We start from the raw sequence: 21,552 nt of genomic DNA, 5'->3' as shown, positions 1-21,552 counted from the left end.
AAGGGGAAGGGGCTCTGCGGGGCGTGGTGGGGCACACAGGGAAAGCCGGGCTGCTCTCTGGGAAGGGAGAACAAATAAACCCCCCGGGCTTTAGGGAATGGTCGCAGGTGCCGCGGGTCCCATGAAGCTGCCCCGGCCCCGGAGTCGGTCCGCAGCCTGTGCGGAGGGAGGGTGACCATGATAGCTGTGTGTTCAATGTTTAGGACATGCACCAATTCCTCCTCCCGTTGTTATGACCGAGCTGTAGTTGTGTGGTGCCGAGGACGTCCCGTGTCTTTTTGCCCGATAACGCTTAAAGAATGCTGGACTTGATCCAAAATTCCGACGTTGATTTACATACTAATTAAAACAGTTCCAGGAGTTCGCTTTCACGGTTGCATCCATCCACTTCACCACCTCTATCTCATTTAGTTAGCATTAATCATTTGAAGTTTAGCTTTCCATTTCTGAAAGTCTCCATAGTTGTTTCTTGCTCTTTCACATTCTTTTCTCTAGCACCTTTGCTCTACAAAAGCAGCTCCTGTTGCCTTTTTAAGCTTTTCTATTTTGTGGTGTTCATGTCTTCCTTCCCAAACACTTCTCGAGTTGGCCTCTCTGTAATAAATGCCAGTTGTTGGCTGTTCTGTCCACCAAACAGTTTTTTGCTTGTTTGTTTTTAAAAAACCCCTTGATTATTTCTGTTTGAATGCTGTTAAAAAACCAAGGGGATAATTTTTGTTATGTCCAAGTGAAAGTACTTAGGGAGAGATCTGCTGAAGTTTGAGCAGCTTCCCTTGTTAAACCTGAATATGTTCTGTGTAATTAGATGTATCGGAAGTTTTGGTGCTGTCCTTCTCTCACTTGAAAATAAAAGTAGCTCAGTTGCCACTTCTTCATATGCACTTGTAACACTTCTGTCTGTTTATAATTGCACAGGCAATGGAACCAAGTACGAATATTTGTGAAATGGGCCTCAACGATAGGTATTAAATTTAACTTCTTTAGCTACTAGCTTAAATTGTTCTGCAGTGTGGATGGTTTTAGAGTATTAGTTGCTGAAAGACCGCAGGGTTTTTTAATAAATACTCAGTATCTTCACAGTTTTTGAAAACAGTAACCTGTAGCTAACCTAACAGAATATTTAATGTTTAAACAATATTTTATATAATTTTATCTGTCATATTTAGGTACGTGGAACTTAATGGAAATGATTTATTTTTGTGATGTTTTTCTCTGTCCTTTTCTGATACAAATGTTGCAAAGTCTGTGAGATTTGTTTTATAGGCATAATGGTATTTAAACAATATATGAAGGAGAGTAAACAGGTTTAGCAAGATGATTTAAACTCACTCTGTTGTCATGTTATCTAAAAAGTTATGTTTGAAAATTCAGAGATCTATTTTCATTTTATTGTTTAGTTTTAAGGTACTTAGTTCTCACTGAGAAGTCTCTGTCAGTGCTGGCCTTATACTTCTATTAAGTTGTGGCTGATGTTGTGAGACTTTGTAGAAGCTTGTAAGTCACTGCTTAAAAAAACCCAAAACAACAGGAGTTGATACCTCGTTATTTGTGACTGTATATCAAGGGGGAATATTGCTCTTCAAAAAATGTGAAACACTTCTGTTGTGACGGACACAACACAGGTTTGGTTGTTTACACAACACAGCTATAAGCATAGCTGATGTAAGCATCAACTTTTAAGTAGAAGGGTTTTCTTTAGGGTTAGGGTATATTTCTTGAATTCTAAAAAAGAAAAAAAAATAGCTTAAACATACTTCTGCATAAGGACTCCAAGTAAAAAATCGCATGCATAGCATGGGAATGCTTTTGGGTGAAGCATGTGGTTTTTAGTTATTGAAGAAATGCATGAACTTTATAAATAATGTAAAAGAAATCAGGGTTTTAAAATTGCTTTGTTTCCAGGAACATGTTTGTGGATTGGTTTCTTACTGTGCTGTATCCTTTTAAACAGGAGGTCACAGCATAGGGAAGATCCTTATTGCAAACCGAGGAGAAATCGCCTGCAGGGTGATGCGAACAGCCAAGAAAATGGGGGTGAAGTCTGTGGCAGTTTATAGTGAAGCAGACAGGAATTCCATGCACGTAGCAATGGTGAAGTATATTCATTAAATTTGTGACTGATGTTCATTCATAACGGTATGTTTCATTGATAAGTTCCCTGTGAAAGCAGATTTGGGTGCTGATGCAAAGTTGATTTTCACTTCTGTAGAGCTACTGCGAAGTTTTCCTTGAATAGATGAAAAGTTTGCCTGGTCTCTGTCTCAACACATGACAGCTTTATAGGAAGTGCATTCAAGTTTGGCTCTCTGACTGGACAGCCAGAGGTTAGAGAATGGTCTGTGATTTTGGGGAAAAAGTCAGAATTTGTTTCACCCAGTTGAGCCTCTGCATGAGGAAAGGCATTTTAAACTGCAGTCTGATAAGTGATATAATTAGCTCAGAAACTCAGTTAAACTTGCTAGTAAACAGTTTCTGTTGTATGTATTTTTTGTAAAACAGGCAGATGAAGCATATTGCATTGGTCCACCACCTTCACAGCAGAGTTACTTGGCCATGGAGAAAATACTGCAGGTGGCCAGGGTCTCAGCAGCACAGGTAAGGAGATCAGGGCCTTACACTTTCTGTTACTTCCATGTCTTCAGTTCTTTCTTTTTGCTCATCTTGCTTTTCCTTAATGCTCTATGAAGTTTCTGGGTTTTGTAAGCTAAACTGATACAAAAAATAGGTAACATTATTCTGTTTTAGGCTATTCATCCAGGTTATGGTTTCCTCTCGGAAAACACAGAATTTGCAGAGCTGTGCAAGCAACAGGGAATCATCTTCATAGGTCCACCTTCATCTGCTATCAGAGATATGGGTATCAAAAGGTATCTGTTTCTGATTTGTTACTTGGTTGTGCAATTTACAGCTTGGCAAAGCTGATTTTGTTAACAAATGACCGGTTGCTCTGTGTTTGTTTTATTCTGTCAATTTGCATTGTATTTCTACGGTTTTCTTCAAAGGAATAAACTCCAGCTTTATAGATTCATGTAGAGATATAAACAGTCTAGATTGTTCAGTTATTGGGATTTTAGTATTTAAATAAGTAATGATTCTACTTTTCCAGAATTGAGGCATTGCAGTGTAATATAGGTGAGGGTTCAGCAGTCAGTTTGGATGGGTCAAAAGAGCAGTGGTAAAGAAACACCATATCATCAGGGTTATTGTGGCTCATATAAAATGATAAGTTTATTTCATCACAGAGGATCTTATTCTTAGTTAATTAGATCAAAGAAATACTTCTAAGGTATGAAGTATAAATCAAGAATATGGAAATGAAGTTATTACTGACACAGGAACTGTATAAAAGTAATTAGAGATTTAATTTTTTTATCATCTCATAATATGAGAGTAAATTGCCTTAGTAATTTAACAAGCTTTGCATGCATTTTGAAAATTAGAGTTGTTATGCTGGAGTGTTTTATGTGTGGTATGAAGGTAGCCTGTGTAATGAAAAGAGTTTTGCCTTTGTGCAACTTTAAATATTATAGGATACAGTGTTGCAATTTGAAAATGTTAGGTTTTGGCCTCTGTAGTGTGGAAAGAACAGTCAAACTAAAGTGTAATCCTGCTTGGAGAAAAAAAATCCCTGTTGGAAGGATGTGCTGAATTACAGTCCAATCCTATGTAACCCACCCATGCAAGTAGTCCTGTTGAGGTCTACTGTGGAACTATTTCCATGGAGAGGATTAGCATTGGGAACATTGGCCAGGTTTGGAGCTAAAAGTAAGAAAGAAATATTATTATCATTCTAAACATAAAACTGTTCTGTCAAAGCACTTCCAAAGCTATAATGTCTGCTGCTGGCGTTCCTGTTGTTGAAGGTTATCATGGAGAAGATCAGTCTGATGAATGTCTAAAGGAACATGCCAGGAGAATTGGATACCCAGTAATGATTAAAGCTGTCCGTGGGGGTGGAGGAAAGGTAAGGAACTCCTCTGTTCCTCACATGCTGTAAAGTTACCATGTCTCAGGATCTGTAACTCAATATTCTAAAAGAAAACAAGAACTGGAAAAGTACTTTTTGTTAAAATTTATTATTAATGGCCAACCTAGCATTATAAAATCTCATTTCCCTTTGATATGAAGAAGATAAGTAGCTGGAAAAAATCGGAAGCATTTTGTTTATTTTGGTGGATCCCCAGTAATTCACAAACTGGAATAAATTGGAAGCATTTTATTTCAATGGATTTCCAGTAATTCACATGAGCAGAAAAGTTGTCCTGTGGGTTTGTGCAAAATTAGATGACTTTAAATTGTTACTCTGTGATAGCTTCTGTGACTTCTTTTGCTAACAGTTTTAAATATTGCATAAGAAATGATTAGAAGTACCATTTTGTGTCTAGATACTTTTTAATGTGTGGTGAACTCCCAGTCTAAGTCTGATTTTGCTCTGAAATAAATGTTTATACAAATTACATATAGAGAATTTTCGTTATTTCCAAAATAGCTATATTTTTTCTGTAATAAATAAGTTTTTCTCTGCCAACCTTGGAAAATTTCTATTATATTTGAGAATGAAATTGAATTTTGTGCTCACGCCTATCAACGGAATAAAAATATCTGTTTTTTACACTTCTTCTGGCACTTTTAGTGGGACTTAGTAGGATTATCTTACTGGAAGCTGATACACAATTTTGCTAAGGTGTATGAAAGGAACAAAGTGTTATTTTTAAGCTCATTTCTCACTCTGTTTATGCAACAAGGTTTTTCATTGTGTGCTGTATTTTTAGACATTTAGATAATCTTTTTTCCTGTATTTTAGGGCATGAGGATTGCTCATTCAGAAAAGGAGTTTCTGGACCAACTAGAATCAGCAAGGAGAGAAGCAAAGAAGTCTTTCAATGATGATGCAATGCTGATTGAGAAATTTGTAGATAATCCAAGGTAAGAAATAGATGTTTCAATATAAACACTGTAATGTTTATTCTACTGCTAAATAGACATAACTAGCTTAGTCATAGGATAAAAATTGGTTTTGTATGTTTGATATGCACTATGAAAGTTGTTAATTTGGTCAAAATTGTTTATAAGTTACTGAATTTCTTGTAGTGGCTTTGATTTGAATGACAGGAATTAAAGTGCTACTGCTTGGGAGACATGGAAGTGAGGGAGCTTTCTAAAATTGATTTACATCTGGGAAAAAAAAATCACTGTATAATATTTAAACTATAGACCTGAGTCAAGCTGTGATGGTGTTTCTGCTGCCCTCAGGTGTCCTAAGCTAGTTATTTAATCTTTCTCTATTTTGATATTTCAAACAGAAGTGAGAGTCTTTAGCTCATGCCTGGCCCATGAAACTACACCAATTTATATTTTATAAAGAACTTCTCACAGTGGTCTGTTTGATACTCTTGTACTTTACATCTGTTTTTCCTTGAAGCATCACTATAAGGAAAGCATTTATTCTAAAGAAATTGAGGGTCTGATTGTGCTGTCAGGTGGGCATGAGAAAAGACTCCTTCCTGGGGAATTTCTTTTGTCAGCATCTGAGGATTGTCAGAATGGTGATGCATTTTTATTAGTTTTATGCATAGAGTAAAATTCTGCCACCTAATAGTTGTCCTTTGAAATGGTGTTTTGAAGTAAACAATGTTATTCCTGAGCCAAGGCTGCTTCTATCTCTTGTGGATTGCTACATAGTAAATTATGAGAGAAATGCTCATTATCAAATTAATAGTGAAGTGGTTTTACTTTCATTATAGTAACTAAGAAAGAGGTAGCAGCCTTCAGATATGTGTCTTTTTTATCCTACAATTTATGAGATTTCACTGCAATAGTTGGTAGTAGGAATCCTCTTTCATGTAGGAGATCGAGTAAGTCTAAACCAGCTGAAATCCTGCATAGTGGCAGCCTCATTTCTACATTTTTGGCATTTATTTGAAGGCAGACACTTAAACCTGTAAGAAATCCTACTGAAATGTGCAAGTTCGAAGTCTGTTTGGGGCTTTATTGAAATACATTAAAACATTTATTTTTATGGAACAGGCATGTTGAAGTCCAGGTATTTGGTGACCAGCATGGAAATGCAGTGTATTTGTTTGAAAGAGACTGCAGTGTGCAAAGGAGGCATCAGAAAATCATTGAAGAGGCACCAGGGGTGAGCAGAAAGTTGTTAATATTTTTTATGAACTGACATATTTTTAAAGTAATTGCTGTCCCCCATTGAATGTTTGTTGTGGGTAATAATTTATTTGTAATTCTCAGATCTGTTTTAGTTTTGCTGCGGAACATGTTCTCACTGAAAAAACCCGATGTTCTTTAGGAAAATGATTCTCAAGGAAATATTATGTAGATTTCAAGTGTAACATAGATCAGGGTTTCACTACAGTTGTTAAGTACTGTAAGATATTCATGCATGCCAGGTTTAATATCACCAAACTTAACAATAGTTTATAATCTTTTTGTTACTCTTTTTTACAGCCAGGAATTAGTGCAGAGGTTCGAAGGAGACTTGGAGAAGCTGCTGTCAAAGCAGCTAAAGCAGTGAATTATGTGGGAGCAGGTAACTCTGGGGAGGTGCAGCTTTTAACTTAATAAGACTTTAAGTCTCCAGCAAATGGCATCTGATTGTTTCAGAGTATGACACACATCCCTCAATTTTTTGAGGTTTAAACAAGTAATCATGTAGTTAATTCTGATGTAATTACAGATTTAAATTAGTATACCTGAGCTCCAGACCAGTGGCAGGTGAAAGGTAGAAAGAAAAAATTTCAAAGCAGATAATTTGATCAACTCAGCTGTTGGTGGAAAGTGAGCATTATGAATTAGTAAGTTTGAGCTGAGCAAGTGGAAGATAATTTCTCTTTTAGCATACAAAGGATAACACTTTATATGCAAACAGTGAAGTCTTTAAAAGAAAAACACAGCTCACTGTAAAGTCCACACCATTTCACAGATGAAAAATAACCTCCTAAAATTATTTGTAACTTTATTTTCTCACTGCTTTCTTTGGATATTTATTAAAAAAAAATTTACACACCCTATGAATATTCAGAATACTTTCAAACAGTCTTGATGCGCTTTTTAAAGTGCTAATGAAATGCAGCTCTTGCTGTAGTGAGTGGCTACTAAACAACACAGGTTATGTAAATGTACAAGGAAACTACCCTTCTGTTTTCAGACCTCAGTTTTGTGACCATTTAGATAATTTGCATAGAATTTAATGAAATTCAGTGTGTCTGATTTAGAAATAATAGTCTTGGCATAATTGAATTAAGTGCCTTAGGTGTCTTTTCCATAAATGGACAGCTAAGATGCTCTTTGGTGAAGTGTCCTTTTGTTAAATGCTTCAGGAACAGTTGAATTTATTATGGACTCCCAACATAATTTTTACTTCATGGAGATGAATACCAGGCTGCAAGTAGAACACCCAGTCACAGAGATGATCACTGGAACAGACTTGGTGGAATGGCAGCTTAGGGTAAGTGTTAATTGATTTTACATGTAGAGTTCCCCCTGAGTGCTCTGTGACACTGCCTGTGAGAGGCCAGATGGGTTTCCAGATCCTCATCTCCTGCTCAGCTGTCAGGTTAGAGTTTCCTTTGCTCCACAGGAACATCTCACATTGCTGTGTTGGATGTAGAGCATTGTGTAGGTGCTCTGAATTTCAACCAGTGTTCTCCCAGCTGTGTAGAGAGAAAACATTTTTTTAAAGTGTATGTAGAGACATTACAGAGAATGTGGGAACTGGGAGTAAGGTTCTGATCCTTTCCGTGCTATGCTGAGAGTTTTTTAAAACTCTAATTCCAATTTATCTGTGGCCCAAAAATCATTCTTGCATCAGGCTGTAGGAGGAAAAAATCTTCACAAAAACGTATGTCTGGTGTTATACCAGTATAGCCACATCCTGAAATAAATGTCCAGTGGGGTGGACTGGAGCAGGGGGTTTCCCCACACACCCAATTTGCAGAGATTACTCACACATTCGAATGATCACAGGAAGTTTTGGGTATTAGGGAACTTGAAATAAAAATGAATTCTGTTTGGATAAATCCAAAAGTGAGGACAGCAGCTTAAGTAGTGTGAGATTAAGGTTGGGGAAGTATTTAGTGTAATCGGAAAGAAAATTAAAATGGCAAATGCTGATGCAAAAAGAAGGACCATTTGTCTTCCTTATCTGGACATGGAAATTGAGCATTGAATCCTGAGTTAGAACAGGGATCAAACAACACTGGAAGAAAGAGAGAGAAAAGGTGGAAAGGTTTAGTGGTCTTGGCACATTTTTTCTCCTTGTGCTTTTTAAAATGTGCTTTCTGGTTGTTCATGTTTAGAAGAAAGATAGTTAATATTTGATATATCAGCACTCCAGACTATTGATCCTGCGTTAAGGAAAAACCTATTTGTTTTCAGGTTGCAGCAGGAGAGAAGATTCCTCTAATGCAGGAAGAGATCCTGCTCCAGGGCCATGCATTTGAAGCTAGAATATATGCTGAAGACCCTAATAATAACTTTATGCCAGGAGCTGGGCCGTTGTTGCACTTATCCACCCCCCCAGCAGATCGATTCACCAGGATAGAGACTGGAGTCAGGCAAGGTAAAACTGAAGGCAGTGATGGAAGAAGAAATAATTAACATCAAGAACTTTTCTTTGTAAGCATTTCCCTCTTTGGCCTAAATAAGTTTGTCTAAAAGAGTATTGTTATAAAGACAAATCTCTACAGAATTATTCTTCTTTGTGATTTTCCGTGTATTTTTGGTTAATCACTGAGTATTTTATTTACCTCTTCTTTACCTGTACCCAAATTAATGTCCACTGGCTCATGGTGATGATACTCTCCTCTCTGTTTAGCAATCCTGCATTCTGATTGCAATAAAGAAAATTGAATTTGAGTAATGTTACCTCTACAAAAATTTATAATAAGTCTGTGCTGAGGTTGTCCTTGAAATTGGAATGCCAGGTCACATCATCATGTCCTTAAATAGCTTTAATCTTGAGAGAAATGTGGCCATGAATTGTGCCCGAGTTGGATGCCGTGTGGTGGCCAGTACTTTGCATTACCAACTTTCACAAATACTTGGTTTCATGTGAACAGCATTTTTGTTTTATGGACACATTTTAGGTGATGAAGTTTCTGTGCATTATGACCCCATGATTGCAAAGCTGGTTGTTTGGGCTGAGGACCGACAGGCAGCTCTGAGAAAACTGCGCTACAGTTTGCACCAGTATAATGTAAGTGGGAGGAGCCCTGTGTGATGTCACAGCTTGAGCTATTACAGCATGCATAAAATACTCCAGTAAAACAAAAGTGGTTTCTAATAGGGAGCCTACATTGCCACTACCATTTCAAATTCATTCGTTCTTTGCAGAAGTTGTATTTTTTCCTAATTTGCAAACTTCTCATTGGTGGAGTGAGTAGAAATAAATGTGAAGCCCAGTTTTACACATAGATTTGTAAGTGTGTGATGTCTTCAGTTGGATGATGCACCTAGGACTTTGTAGAAGAGTAAAGCTAAACAACATTTGCAATGGCAATTCAAAAGCTTTCTCAAATTTAAAGGGTTTCTTAGGTGGAACTTATGTCAGACAATGTTTGCTTGTAATAATTTATTAAAAGAACTAAATTTTTAGAGTATACATGTGGTAAAGAAATATGCTATCAGTTCTTTTTAAGAAACGTTCCATTTTTCCCCTGTGAAAACTACAGGTATTATAACTGTTTTCAAAAGTGGAGTTCAGAAGGTTTGGCTTGAGGTGAGACTGAATATTACTGGTGCAGAATTGATTTACACTTTTAAATCAACAGCATGAACGTGACTGAGGTAGTGAAAATGTTGAGCCCATTATTGTTTTAGCTAAAAATGAAATTTACTGCAAGGGAAAGAGATAAAATAATTCTTTTGGTTTTTCCAGAATTTTCTTAGCAGTTCTGTCAGTAAATGTTGACAGCATAACATAGTTACCAGTTTCACTGATTTCTCTAAAATAATTGTTGTTTCATTAGGTATTTTGCCATGCAGGAAGTGGATAGTATCTAGTAAATTTCGGAGTCCCTCTTCCCACTTATTACTATTAAAAGATAAATATGGCATACTGAAACTATTGTGACTCATTTTTAATAAGAAGCATGTGTCAGGTTGGGAATGTTCTTTTCAATACTCAGAGCATATTTTTCCAAAAGAGTAAGGTTTTTTCTGAAATTACCTCCTGTTACTATTGCTGGGAAACTTTCCTCAACTTCACAGTGGACAAAGGCAGCATTTAGAAAACAGAGTGCTTTTGAGAAAGCAGCTCTTGGGTTTTTGGTTTTTGTTCTGGTTTGGTTTTTTGTCTTTTTACAGTCAATGGTTTAATTGATAATAAAACAGACCAGTTGAATGAATTACCTTTTATTGATAAACTTTGTGAGCAGAAAGCTGCATATTCATAACTCAATTTGACAGTATGCATCTGTTTCTTTACAGATTGTGGGATTAAGCACTAATATTGATTTCTTACTGAGCCTGTCAGGACACCCACAGTTTGAGGCTGGAAATGTGCACACTAATTTCATTCCTCAACATCACGATGAACTATTTCCAACCAAAAAGGCAACTCCTCATGAAGTTATGTGTCAGGCAGCTCTAGGGCTCATACTGAAAGAGAAAATGCTAACAGATGCTTTTAGAGATCAATCAGATGGTAAGGACCATTGTTTTGTTTTGTTTTATTTTGTGAGCTCATGTGCAGTTACTTAATTTGCATGTTCATTTGCCTGCTCAGAGTTCTGTGTTCTGGCATCTCCCAGATACTTACACACAGAGCAGACTATAACTTTTGTTAAGGGACAGATGTGGAATTTATCGCCACTGTAATGTCCAGAGTACTTCCCAAAGCACTTCAGACAGGCACTATTGGGAAGACTTTGGAATTCATGGTCAGTGACACTGTGAGCTCTTTGCTCTTCATAAGCACAAACAGTGACCTTCTGCCTCAGTTATGCCTACAGTTGGCCCAAGGTCTTCAGACATAAAATTGACTCTCCTCAGAGTGGGAGAGGCAGTGGGGTTTAATGGAACCTTCACCTAAGGGTTAATCAGGACCTGCTGTGGTGTACTTGAATTCCCATGCTCTCTGGTCCTGTTCAAGGGTGTGTTTGTGGAAAACAGCCAGTGCCCTTCTTAGTGCTTGTAGTTTCATATTTTCTGTAGATTACACAGCATCAGTTTATTCAGTGTTGAAGATGAAGGGATTTTCACTCTCTGTGACTACAGTGGTGCCCCAGTCTTTTCTGTGCAATATAAATACATAAATATGATGGTAGTAACAATAGGACAATGATTTAAAGGTCTAAGTGTTACGTTTTGCCAAAGTAGAGAATAAAAATAACGTATCTGTGTCTTTTGTGTTGTAGATAAATTCTCGCCATTTGCATCCAGCACTGGTAGAAGAATAAATATATGTTACACTAGAAAAATGTCTCTGCTGGATGGGGAAAACAGTAAGTTAATAAAAAAGTGTGTGGAGGGAAAGGAGGTACTTGATGGATAAATTTATTTTAACTGATGCTTGAAAATTCAGGCTAAGAAACATCAATTAGAAGCAGTATGAGTTTTATGCAGTGTAAGCTGGGAATTCACAGAACTGCATGTTTAATCCACACTGTTACATCTTGAGGACATGTAAACCAAATTTAAATGGCTACTAATTAATGTTCATAATTTAAATGAATGAGGTTGAGATTTAATAAAGAGTGGAGACTTTTTTTAAACTTCATTTTGGTGCAAAAGTGCTCAGCACTTTTTCCCCTCACAAACTTGTTTTTTGTCCAGATAACTTAATACAGATTTCAGAGCATAATTTCAAATGTTCATCTTTGAAAGAAGAACTGTCTGGAATTCAGTATGAAATCTGCAGTGTGTAGTAAACTAATATGAAAATACTTGTTCTTTTCTTAGTGTTGGTAGGCTTCATTTTTATAAAGAAAAACTTGATATTGTTTATATGTCATCATTCTCTAGATAGTATAATTAAATCTACTCACACATGCATATTTTGTTTTACTGAACAGTTGTGGATGTAGCTGTAAGTTACAATCAAGATGGATCATACAAAATGCAGGTACAAGTACAATTCTTTCGGATATTTCATTAGATAAGAGTCTGCTTCTTGTAGATGTCTTAATGTTAATTGTTACTAAAGTTGCTTGGTGATTAAAGATGCAGGATTCTATTTTTAGTTTGCTTGTATCCATTGCTATATACTGTTACTTTGACCTGAAATTGTCTCTGCTAGTTGCTGGATTGGCATGGAAGAGCTATTCAGATGCTTCTGAAAGTAAGACTAAGAAAAGTGTTTGTACTGTCAGTATTTAAAGGTCTTATTCTTTATTTTCCTTGTTAAATTTGTCTTTCTAAAGCATGGAAAGTTAGATTTAAATCTGCATTTTAAAAGACGTTTTTTCCACAGGACTCCTGCTCTATTCTGTGCATGAGAATGGATCTCCTGTGGGATAAATAAAAGCTTTCTAGAGCATTATCTGCAAGATAACATTTTATTTTGAAGATGGAAACTGGAGAGTGATTACCAAATGAGATGAGGACTCTTCTGGTTAGATAATTGAATGACACCCCATAGAATTGGCTTCTTTGTCCATGCTATAGAGCTCCTATAGTATGCAGCTCAAGATGGCTTAGATGTAGATAATTTTGTGTGCACATGTGAGAGTCTCCAGTTGTGGCTTAAGGGGGTTGTGTTTGGCTGGGTGTTGAATATTCCTTCTTGCATCACCTGGAGCTAAATGTCTTTTTCTCTCAGATTTGGCACCTAGAATGGATGCATACTCAAGAATGCAGCGTCTCTGTAGTTCTGCTACTACTTTAATATTCAGAAAAGGGGAATAAAAAGAATAAGTGCTTATGAACTGCTTAGACTGTGTAGAGTGAGAATACTAGAAAAATAGGGATAAAATCACTGTGCTTTCAAGGTTATAACCACAACTTGGGTAACTCAAACCTTTACTTCTGCTGATACGAAGACTGAGATAACACGCATCCCTACAGTAATACTCAGGGAATTTTGAGTGTATTGATTATTTATGTAAAGCCTGAGAGCTCTTACAATTGAGGCTTATCTCATGTAAGTCAAGTCACCAGCAATGAAAAGAGGCTAGAAGGGGATGTAGGAGCATTTGTGGAGGGAAGTGCAATGTAGACTTCTAGGGAAGAAGGAAGAATGGGGGTTGACATGGAAATGGAGAGAAGCTGGAGATAAGAGATGTAAAGACATGAGTGGGGGATTAGTTATGAGGAGGACAGTGCCTCTGGAGTGTTACAGAACCTGTCCTGAGGCAGATCAACCAGAGCAGGTGGCCGGGCCATAGAACTGGCAGGCACTCGGTGCTCAAGCAAACGATTTTATGCTCAGGGATCAGTGTCATCCTTTCAATGCATGTTTTCAGTGGAAGAAGTTTCCAACTATATAAATGAATACTTGAGTTTTATTTCTACTTGTACCATCCTGAAAGACCAGCAAGCCTCTGATTCTGTTCTCAGTGATGTCAGACTTAGAAGTAAGCATATCAGCGAAGTGTAATGCACTTATGTTTCTATTCTTACAGTCTTTGTGTGCTGCAGTTGTGGTACAGGTGCAGTTTCCACTGAAAGAAAGGGTGGGAAGGGATGAAAGGTTACTCACAAATCAGTGACCTTTATGTTTGGTCTTTCTTTTGCAGTTTTGGTGTCTCATTGACACTGTTTCCATTACTGCTCTGTTCCTTTGTAGGTTTACTGAATATGTTGTAGTTCTTGTCTTGCAAGCTTCCAAAACAGAGGAAGTCACCTGTCTTTTGGAAAACATTGTGGAATATGATGTCAGCTGAATACTATGGATTCTTCAGTTTGAAGAAAGTCAAGATGCTCGGACAAATTAAAAATATTGGATTTTAGTAGCATCACTAAACCAAATAATCTGGGGTGGTGGGTTTTTTTGCTTTTCTTGAGAATAGTATCTCTTTGTTTAAAATAAAAATTGGCCTGGATGAACACATTAGATAATTTGCTGAGCTGTTTGTATTGGATATGAAACAGTCTCTTAGCTGAAAAATAAAGGATAAGTAAGATTTAAAAATATTTTTTTTTTTTAAATTCCAGAATTGTCTATGAAGAATCACAGGTTATGAGGGTACAAATACAATTTTTTGGTTTATTTATATCATGTCCTTATAAAAGCATTTAACTTTCAGATTCAAGATAAAACGTTCCTGATTTCTGGAGAGATCTTGAAAGAAGGTGATTCACTTTACTTGAGGTCTTCAGTAGATGGAACAGTGTCTAAGTCCAAGTTGGTCATTTTGGACAACACCATTTATCTCTTCTTCCCGGTAAAGTTCCTTTCTTTATTTTCACAAATTTAAAATGTCAGAATTTTATCCCTGTAAATGAACAATATAAATGGTAATAGAATGTGGAAGAGAATCACAATTTCAGTTTCTTACTTTGACCTATCATATTTTGATACTTGTTGGATTTATAGTTCTAATTAGAAGTTCATTGCTTGTGGTCAGTGAGTGAGAAAATGAATTACTTTTGGAAAGGTAAAATATAGTTGGTGAATCAGACTTGGAAATGATGATTTAGAAGGGGGGAACACAAAACATTAAAATTGTCACGTATTTAAGTTTGTCACAGAACAGTAGCAAGTACTTCAAACTGACAATTATTTGAAAGTTCTTCTAACTGGTGTTTTAATTTCAGTTACATACATATGACAAATAAATCAATAATGGTCTGAAGAAGGATAACTTCAGCTAATACTAAAACTGGAATTATGAGGTACCATGGCATTATATACATTGCATAAATGCAAATGACATTTGAAAGAAGAGGTACCCTAATTTGCGTTATTAGGCTGGTAATGTTTTATTTGCAGTTAAAAAGACTGCAAGGTCTTAAAGTAACTCAGTAATAATGTAATCTGAAGAAATAAATTATTATTTATTAGTTTTAGTAATTAACCTCCAACTCTGAGCCCCTTAAGATTTTCAGCAGAATGCAGCAAAAACTTTGCTGCTCCAGTGGTGAGGACAAAATAACTCATGCTGCAATGGCAAAGATCAGCTTTCCTGTGGTATCAGAGTGGTGTCTGGGGTGAGTGATTGAGAAGGAATTTTAGGGCATGGGAAGGATGTGGGGAGAATGAGTCTTTGGGAAACTCTGGAAAGCAACTCTGAGAGGACTTAAGGGGTTTTGAATAACAGTGAGAATTTTTGACTAAATTTAGCACTGAATTAATTTTACTGTAAGCTGTGAAGCACTCACTGGCAATGCATGACAATGAAGATGCCAGTGTGTCTCCTGCTTGTTGCAGCAGCCTGCCTGCCCCCTGTGCAAACAGCCTTTATGCATTTTCCAAAACTTTCTTTGCTGCTGATGCATGAACAGGGAAAGTACAAATACAGGGTTTGTACAAAGATCCACGTGGAGCTGCTTTGTCACAGGGGTTTTGTTCCTTCCTTGCTGGTCCTTCCAGCAGCAGGTGTGACTTTCAAGGCCTCAGACACTGGCAAAGCAGTGACCATGACAGTCCTACTGTTGCCCTGACCCAGGGTCTGCCACCCTCAGAGCTGGCTGGTTTTCCTAAGGCTGGATCTGTTCTTTCCCTGTGTGTCAGCCCATCTACTGGTGCTATTATCTTATGTTTTTAACTCAGCTGTCCTGGATGTTCTTCCTGTAGGAAGGCAGTGCTCAGATTGGCCTCCCTGTGCCCAAGTACTTGTCTGCAGTGAGTTCAGGGGCAGAGCAAAGTGGAGCTGTAGCACCCATGACAGGCACAGTGGAAAAGGTAATTACAGCAACATACATGAACGAATGAATTCTCCAATATATATCTCCAAGTTCACTCTTCCAGAAATGGTACTTCTATACTGCCAGGAAAGAATTTGGACCAGAAATGTCAGTGCTTCTGATTGGAAAAAGCCGTGTTTACTCAGAGTTTTCAGGAGCCGCGCAGGACTTCTTAAGGCTTCCAGACTTTGTTCTCTAGAGCTCTGGAAGATCTGAACTAATGCTACTGCTTAACTAATTTTTTCTTCATCTTAATTACTTCCCAAGTCAAAGCTCCCTGAAGTGTTACATGCTGTTTGATTCATTTCAGCTAACAAAAGAGTGAGATGCTAGATGCACTTGCAAAAAAAGAAATACTCAGAAATGCCTTTTTTGTAAGCTGTGTGTTTATTTCTTTTCTTTAGCTCAGCAAGTCTCGTGTATTTCTCTGTACAGTGACAAAGTTTAACAGAAAGAGATTTTCAGGAGAGGTTAGTGGTTGAAGGATTCAACCACTAACAAAAAGGCAGTAAAAAGGCATGAAGGGTGGAGTACATGGAATGTGGATCTCTGACATACTGAATGAACACTCCAAATCAGAATAATTGTTGAAAAACGAGGTGGCTTCTGCCATCTTCTTTGTGGGTGTTGTTTTAAAGACTTCAGGGACTGGCTCCAGAAAGAGGTTCTGCACTTTTCTCAAAAGAGAATTGCTGAAGCCCAGAAAGGGTAGAATATACATCATCTCTTCTAGTGTTTCTTCTTTGATAGGTAAATGGCTTCCTGGTCATCCTGGCAGCTTGTACTGACCCTCTTTCTGTTGGCTCTGCCTTCCCTTGAAGAGATCTATCTAGAACTATTTCTTATCTAGAGAACTCAGATACCCGGATCAACAAAACTAAAGATAACATGAGGCTGTTTTGCAGAACCATGCTCACTCTGTGGATTGTGTTAGTCAAGATCCAGCTGATGATTTTGAATGGTACAGACATAAATGATTTTTTTCCCCCGAATTTTCTCCTGAATTGCAGGTGTTTGTGAAGGCAGGGGATAAGGTTCAGGTTGGAGACCCTCTAATGGTTATGATAGCTATGAAAATGGAGGTAAGTGACATATAACGGTTTTAATTACTGAGAAAATAAAAATCTGGTCAAAATGTAATAATTTTTGGTTGCATTATTGAAGTATGGTGTAGAGTGCAGCTTGCAGATGTCAGTATCACTTCATCTGCTGTAACATCAGTGTTGTGTCTGACTGGATTTCAGAGGATTATATTTGTTGTCAGTTTACTAACAAATGATTATTATATAATCCATGGTATTCTGCAGCTGTTTTAACATGCATTTGGGTGGTGGTGTCAGGCCTTCTGTCCCCTCCTCTCCTTTGGCTTTTCTAGCAGAAAACTGTCTTGGTGTATCTCTTGCTCCCTGGTTGTGATACAGGCACATGGATGTCTGCAGTTACTTCAGGCAGAGATTTAGCTAATGGGGACTTTGTAAATATGCACAGGATTCTTCTTGTGTATAATCTTTTTATTATTATTTACATAAAGTTTTATGAGGAGCACACTAAAGATTCCATGTAATTATTCACAGTATTCAGAGGACTGGCATTTTGGCCATTTTACCTTGTCACACAGCTTGACTGTGGCTCAAGATTGCTTGAATTACAGTTTTTGTAGCCTGAACTGGTTTGGTTGACTATTAGTCTAAAATAAGCCTCAGTTTGTGGCAGCAGAACTAAATCTGTTGAGAAAATCTGCCTTTCCCTTATCATGATCATCTTCTTTTTTTAATTACACTCAAATTCCATGAAATAAAACAACTGTGTGCACTAAAAAAAACCTACACCCAAAATTCTTTGCAGTTGGATGCTAAATGTGTTTGTGCCTCTTCAGCTGATATCTCATACTGACATTTGCTGAGGTTTTTAAAGTGCTATTGAAATAGAAAATGTAAAATTTAAAAAGCAAATTATTATTTGAGTCCTTAGATGTGAATATTTAATATCTGATATTAAATGTTTTGATATTAGACTAACCCTGTGTAGGAAACTACCCAGAGGCAAAGCTACAATATGAAACTAACCTGGTACAATAGCAAGCAGACCAGTTTGGGGTTGGTGTGTAAGCATGCTGTTCCTTTACTGTCATTAGTAGCTGTATTTGTATTTCATCTGTGTTTTGCCAAATATCTGCCCACTAAAGATCCTCCTGGCTATAAAACAGAAATATGTTTAGTAAATCTGCAGATTTCTCTTACGGGAACAAATCTGCTCTCTGATTAACATTTTGGATTAAAAGTGTATTATTTCTGTTTGGTATTTATTACAACAACAAAAAGTATTAGTGAGGTAAAATAACAGTCAGCTGTTCATACTGATGATAATTCAGATGATGATGATAATTCATATAAATGCATTATATAGCATTTTTCTCCCCAGTATATGTATCAAAAATTCATAAGAAAATAAAACTTGAAAATGGATCAGGATAATGGTTAAATGAAGGTTTAAAGTAAAAACATGTGTTAGAGGAAGGAATTAAATCTGTTCAGTTCTAAATGGACCAAGGAATAATACTAGCATTTGCTGGAGAGAGAAAGAGAGAGAGGGGAGGAAAACCCCTGAGCTGTCTGCTGTTCACTCTGGCTGTGTTTCTGTGCAGCACACCATAAGGGCTCCCAAGGCAGGAGTGATAAAAAAGGTCCATTTCCAAGAAGGTGCCCAGGCCAACAGACATGCTCCACTCGTTGAATTCGTGGATGAAGAGGCAGAGTCAAAATAAAATTCAAGGAAGGTGCATTTTACTGTTTCTACTCTGCTGATTTTCTCCTAAAAGAAGATTTCTTCATATTTTCAGCAAACTGTTTTGTATGACTGGGGGATTGGTTTCCTCTGCACTTCCTGCATAGTTTGACTGTAAATTCTGCTGACTTCACTGAAATTTGGGTTTCACTATACTGTAATTGTATTTATAACTTGTGGACCTATGTGATTGTTGTCCAGTGGTTGGTTGCCTGTGGAAAGGCATTAGACTGGAAGATGTGGAACTCTGAGAGGATCAGAGAGGTTAATAAGGACTCTTAAGGTACAGACAGGTTGAGTTCTTCTGCCTACTTCTCTTCACAGCTGCCTTTTTTCCCTTAAATATGAGGAGATTGATTTGAAGGAAATCTGAAAGACAATTGTTTTATTTTCTGGCAAAATTCCTGTTTGTGGCTTATGTTTTTTGCCTTAATAGGGAATTCAGGATTATTCCTTAGCCCAGAATCCCTCTCGATCATGTCTGGTGCATCTCTTTTTCCTGTTTACCTCAATGAGTCGTGAAAATTTGCATTTCAAAAATTATTTTAATATACCTCAAAATATCTGGTACAAAGCATTTTTCAAATACATTTGATACACTAATCAAAGTTGGAATGTAACTGCTTTCCAAGATTACCATTTGAACTTTAAACATGAAGTAGTAACATATAAAGATAAGCTTATTGATTACTTAGAAATGTGTCAAAATGCAATACCGACTTCAAAATCTTCATTACTGTTACCATATTGTTCATGTTCTAGTGTATTTCTTATTGGCTGGAATGAAGTACACCAGAGTCTTTATAACAACGTGAAATGTTACTAAGAATAATAGATTTTTTTTGTATCTGCAGGGTTTCAGAAGGAAAAATTGGTAGGTTTTTTGGATATGCAAAGAAAAATGATACTGAAACTGAGCATACTGATCATTGGCTATAAATTTATTTTAACTTATTTAAAAAGCACCATAGAGAAACAAGAAAAGGGAAAGAAAAAAATGTTTTAACGGTTAAAAACTTTCAGTCTATTCATCTTTTAGTTAATGTGAAGTTCTGTTATCATGTGAAGTTTTAATATGCTAATTTAATTCAATAATCTGGTTTATACTGCAGAAAGGGACAAACCAGATGCTGCAGTGATCCCAAACCTGTAGTTAAATCTGAGCAAATGGACCCTTACCTGAAATCTCATTCTGAATCAATATACAGTATCATGGGGAGTTCTCTGATCTGCTTTTATAATTGTGCAGCCATGCCTGCAGTGCAGAAAAAAAATGGTAAAAAAGCACTGGCTCTGGATGATTAGTGTATTAAAAGCATATTTTAATACTTTTCAATTTTCCTTCCAATCCTATGGCCACCTAGCAAATAATTAAACTCCAGTGATCATCTTGTAGAATATTGCCACAGTGATTTTTATTTACTGCCAAATAAAAATTAAGCATAACTTTGAATGTTTGTTTTGGTTTTTCTCCATTTTGTTCTTCCCTTGGTTGCTTCTGTTCATGCATTAGATTAGAAGGTTTAAGCAGCTGTTTCTGTATCATCTGATGATGATGAGCACAATCTGCAGATCACATTTAGGAGGCAGTAATCCAGACACTCATGGGTTTCACTGCAGGTAAGGCTAGGCATTTGTTTTATCCAGAATTGAATCTCCATATAGAAACATGAGCTCAGCCTCACAGAGATCAGCAGCTTGGCATTTATTTTTTCTCTCTCTGTGACATGGCTGTTTCTAGACCGACTTTGCTGCACTGAATCTGTACCAGAACATTAAAACTCCCAGCAGGAGGTTCTCTGCCCGCTCAGTCTGCACAGCTTGGCTGCACACAGCCAGTGCAGCTAAACACATTCCCTGGGAGCTGACAAAATGTCTTCCCTTAGGAGCCAAGGGGGATGAATAATCTCACCAGTGTTCATTTTCCCTCACTTCTCAAAAATTAGCTGTTAGGTTTTTATCTCTATAGGTTTCTACTGAGATTGATTTTTCAAATAGTGATGATTTTGTTTATTTAAGAAAAATCTCTTGCAGAAGTCACTGTCACAGTTTGCACACTTGAAATGTTTTACTGCAATGTGATTTAATTGAACTTGGAGATGCTCAAATAATTATTAAAGGTAGGTTGTTCCTGTACCAGTATCTTAATTAACAAAATATTCATGGATCTTCAGTTTATTACAAATAAATTCTTGTGTTGTGAATGTAAATTGGTAAGAACCCTAGCATAGGTAGCTGTTAACTGTTGTTGTCTCTAAAACATTTAGTGGTAGACTAAGAAAGAAATTGTAATTTTTTAAAATGCAGTATATTAGCATTGGGGCTAACAGGATAATCTCTGTTACTAATTTATTATCAATGGACCTTTTCAAATAGTGCCATAGTTCTGAAACAACAGTCACAGATGTTACACGAACAATGAATCTGAACTTGTTCTAGTTGTAATGATTTTCTCTTGCTGCCAGAGGAGACAGGGGGCTGTGTCATGGGATATTTAATTCAGCCACAGTTGATGGTCTGCAGGAAAGAATGAGGCTGTTGGTGTTCCAGACTCGGGCTTCTGTGAGGATCAGGGAGTGACACTCTCTGTGGGCGCTGGTCAGCTTGGATCAGGTATGGAGCATCCTGCCTAGCAGTGTGAATGCTGCCAGACCGCAAGGAGAGCCCTGTGTAAACTTCAGTTATCCCCCTGTGGGGATCTCCATCTCTCCTGCACTCTCCAGCTGCTGCCAATTCCTGTGGCTTATACCCAAGGAGACTCTGTGGTGAGGAGCCTCAGTCCATGCTGGACCAGGGAGTGGACATAGGGACTGGAAAGCAGGAGGAGAGCAGGACTGTGTTCTTATTTCAGCCACTGACTCACTGGCTTCAGGCAAGTCACTTGGTAGATATTTGCCTGTTTCCTCCTATTTAATGAGGTTGGTGGCAATCAAAATACTGCAAAATTTGTGGACACAGTGATTTATA

At 37.2% G+C, this 21,552-nt stretch overlaps 1 protein-coding gene across 1 annotated transcript in view; it reads left to right on the top strand.

Annotated features, from left to right (window-relative positions):
- Positions 1-20,038, top strand: part of MCCC1 (methylcrotonoyl-CoA carboxylase 1) — a 20,477-nt gene extending 439 nt beyond the window's left edge. The window contains exons 2-19 of the mRNA XM_017726953.1: positions 916-962; positions 1,952-2,091; positions 2,500-2,595; positions 2,746-2,867; positions 3,817-3,964; positions 4,805-4,926; positions 6,028-6,139; positions 6,463-6,544; positions 7,335-7,462; positions 8,392-8,575; positions 9,102-9,211; positions 10,444-10,660; positions 11,373-11,459; positions 12,030-12,079; positions 14,202-14,339; positions 15,692-15,799; positions 16,812-16,883; positions 18,446-20,038. Coding sequence (XP_017582442.1) covers positions 916-962; positions 1,952-2,091; positions 2,500-2,595; positions 2,746-2,867; positions 3,817-3,964; positions 4,805-4,926; positions 6,028-6,139; positions 6,463-6,544; positions 7,335-7,462; positions 8,392-8,575; positions 9,102-9,211; positions 10,444-10,660; positions 11,373-11,459; positions 12,030-12,079; positions 14,202-14,339; positions 15,692-15,799; positions 16,812-16,883; positions 18,446-18,565 — 2,083 coding nt within the window. The 3' untranslated portion in view covers positions 18,566-20,038. The remainder of the gene's footprint in view (positions 1-915; positions 963-1,951; positions 2,092-2,499; positions 2,596-2,745; positions 2,868-3,816; positions 3,965-4,804; positions 4,927-6,027; positions 6,140-6,462; positions 6,545-7,334; positions 7,463-8,391; positions 8,576-9,101; positions 9,212-10,443; positions 10,661-11,372; positions 11,460-12,029; positions 12,080-14,201; positions 14,340-15,691; positions 15,800-16,811; positions 16,884-18,445) is intronic.
- The last annotated feature ends 1,514 nt before the right edge of the window (positions 20,039-21,552 follow it).

This window comes from Corvus brachyrhynchos, unplaced genomic scaffold (genome assembly GCF_000691975.1).
Source record: "Corvus brachyrhynchos isolate BGI_N302 unplaced genomic scaffold, ASM69197v1 scaffold162, whole genome shotgun sequence".
NCBI classification, from domain to species: Eukaryota; Metazoa; Chordata; class Aves; order Passeriformes; family Corvidae; genus Corvus; species Corvus brachyrhynchos.
This window is presented reverse-complemented; position numbering and strand designations above follow the sequence as displayed.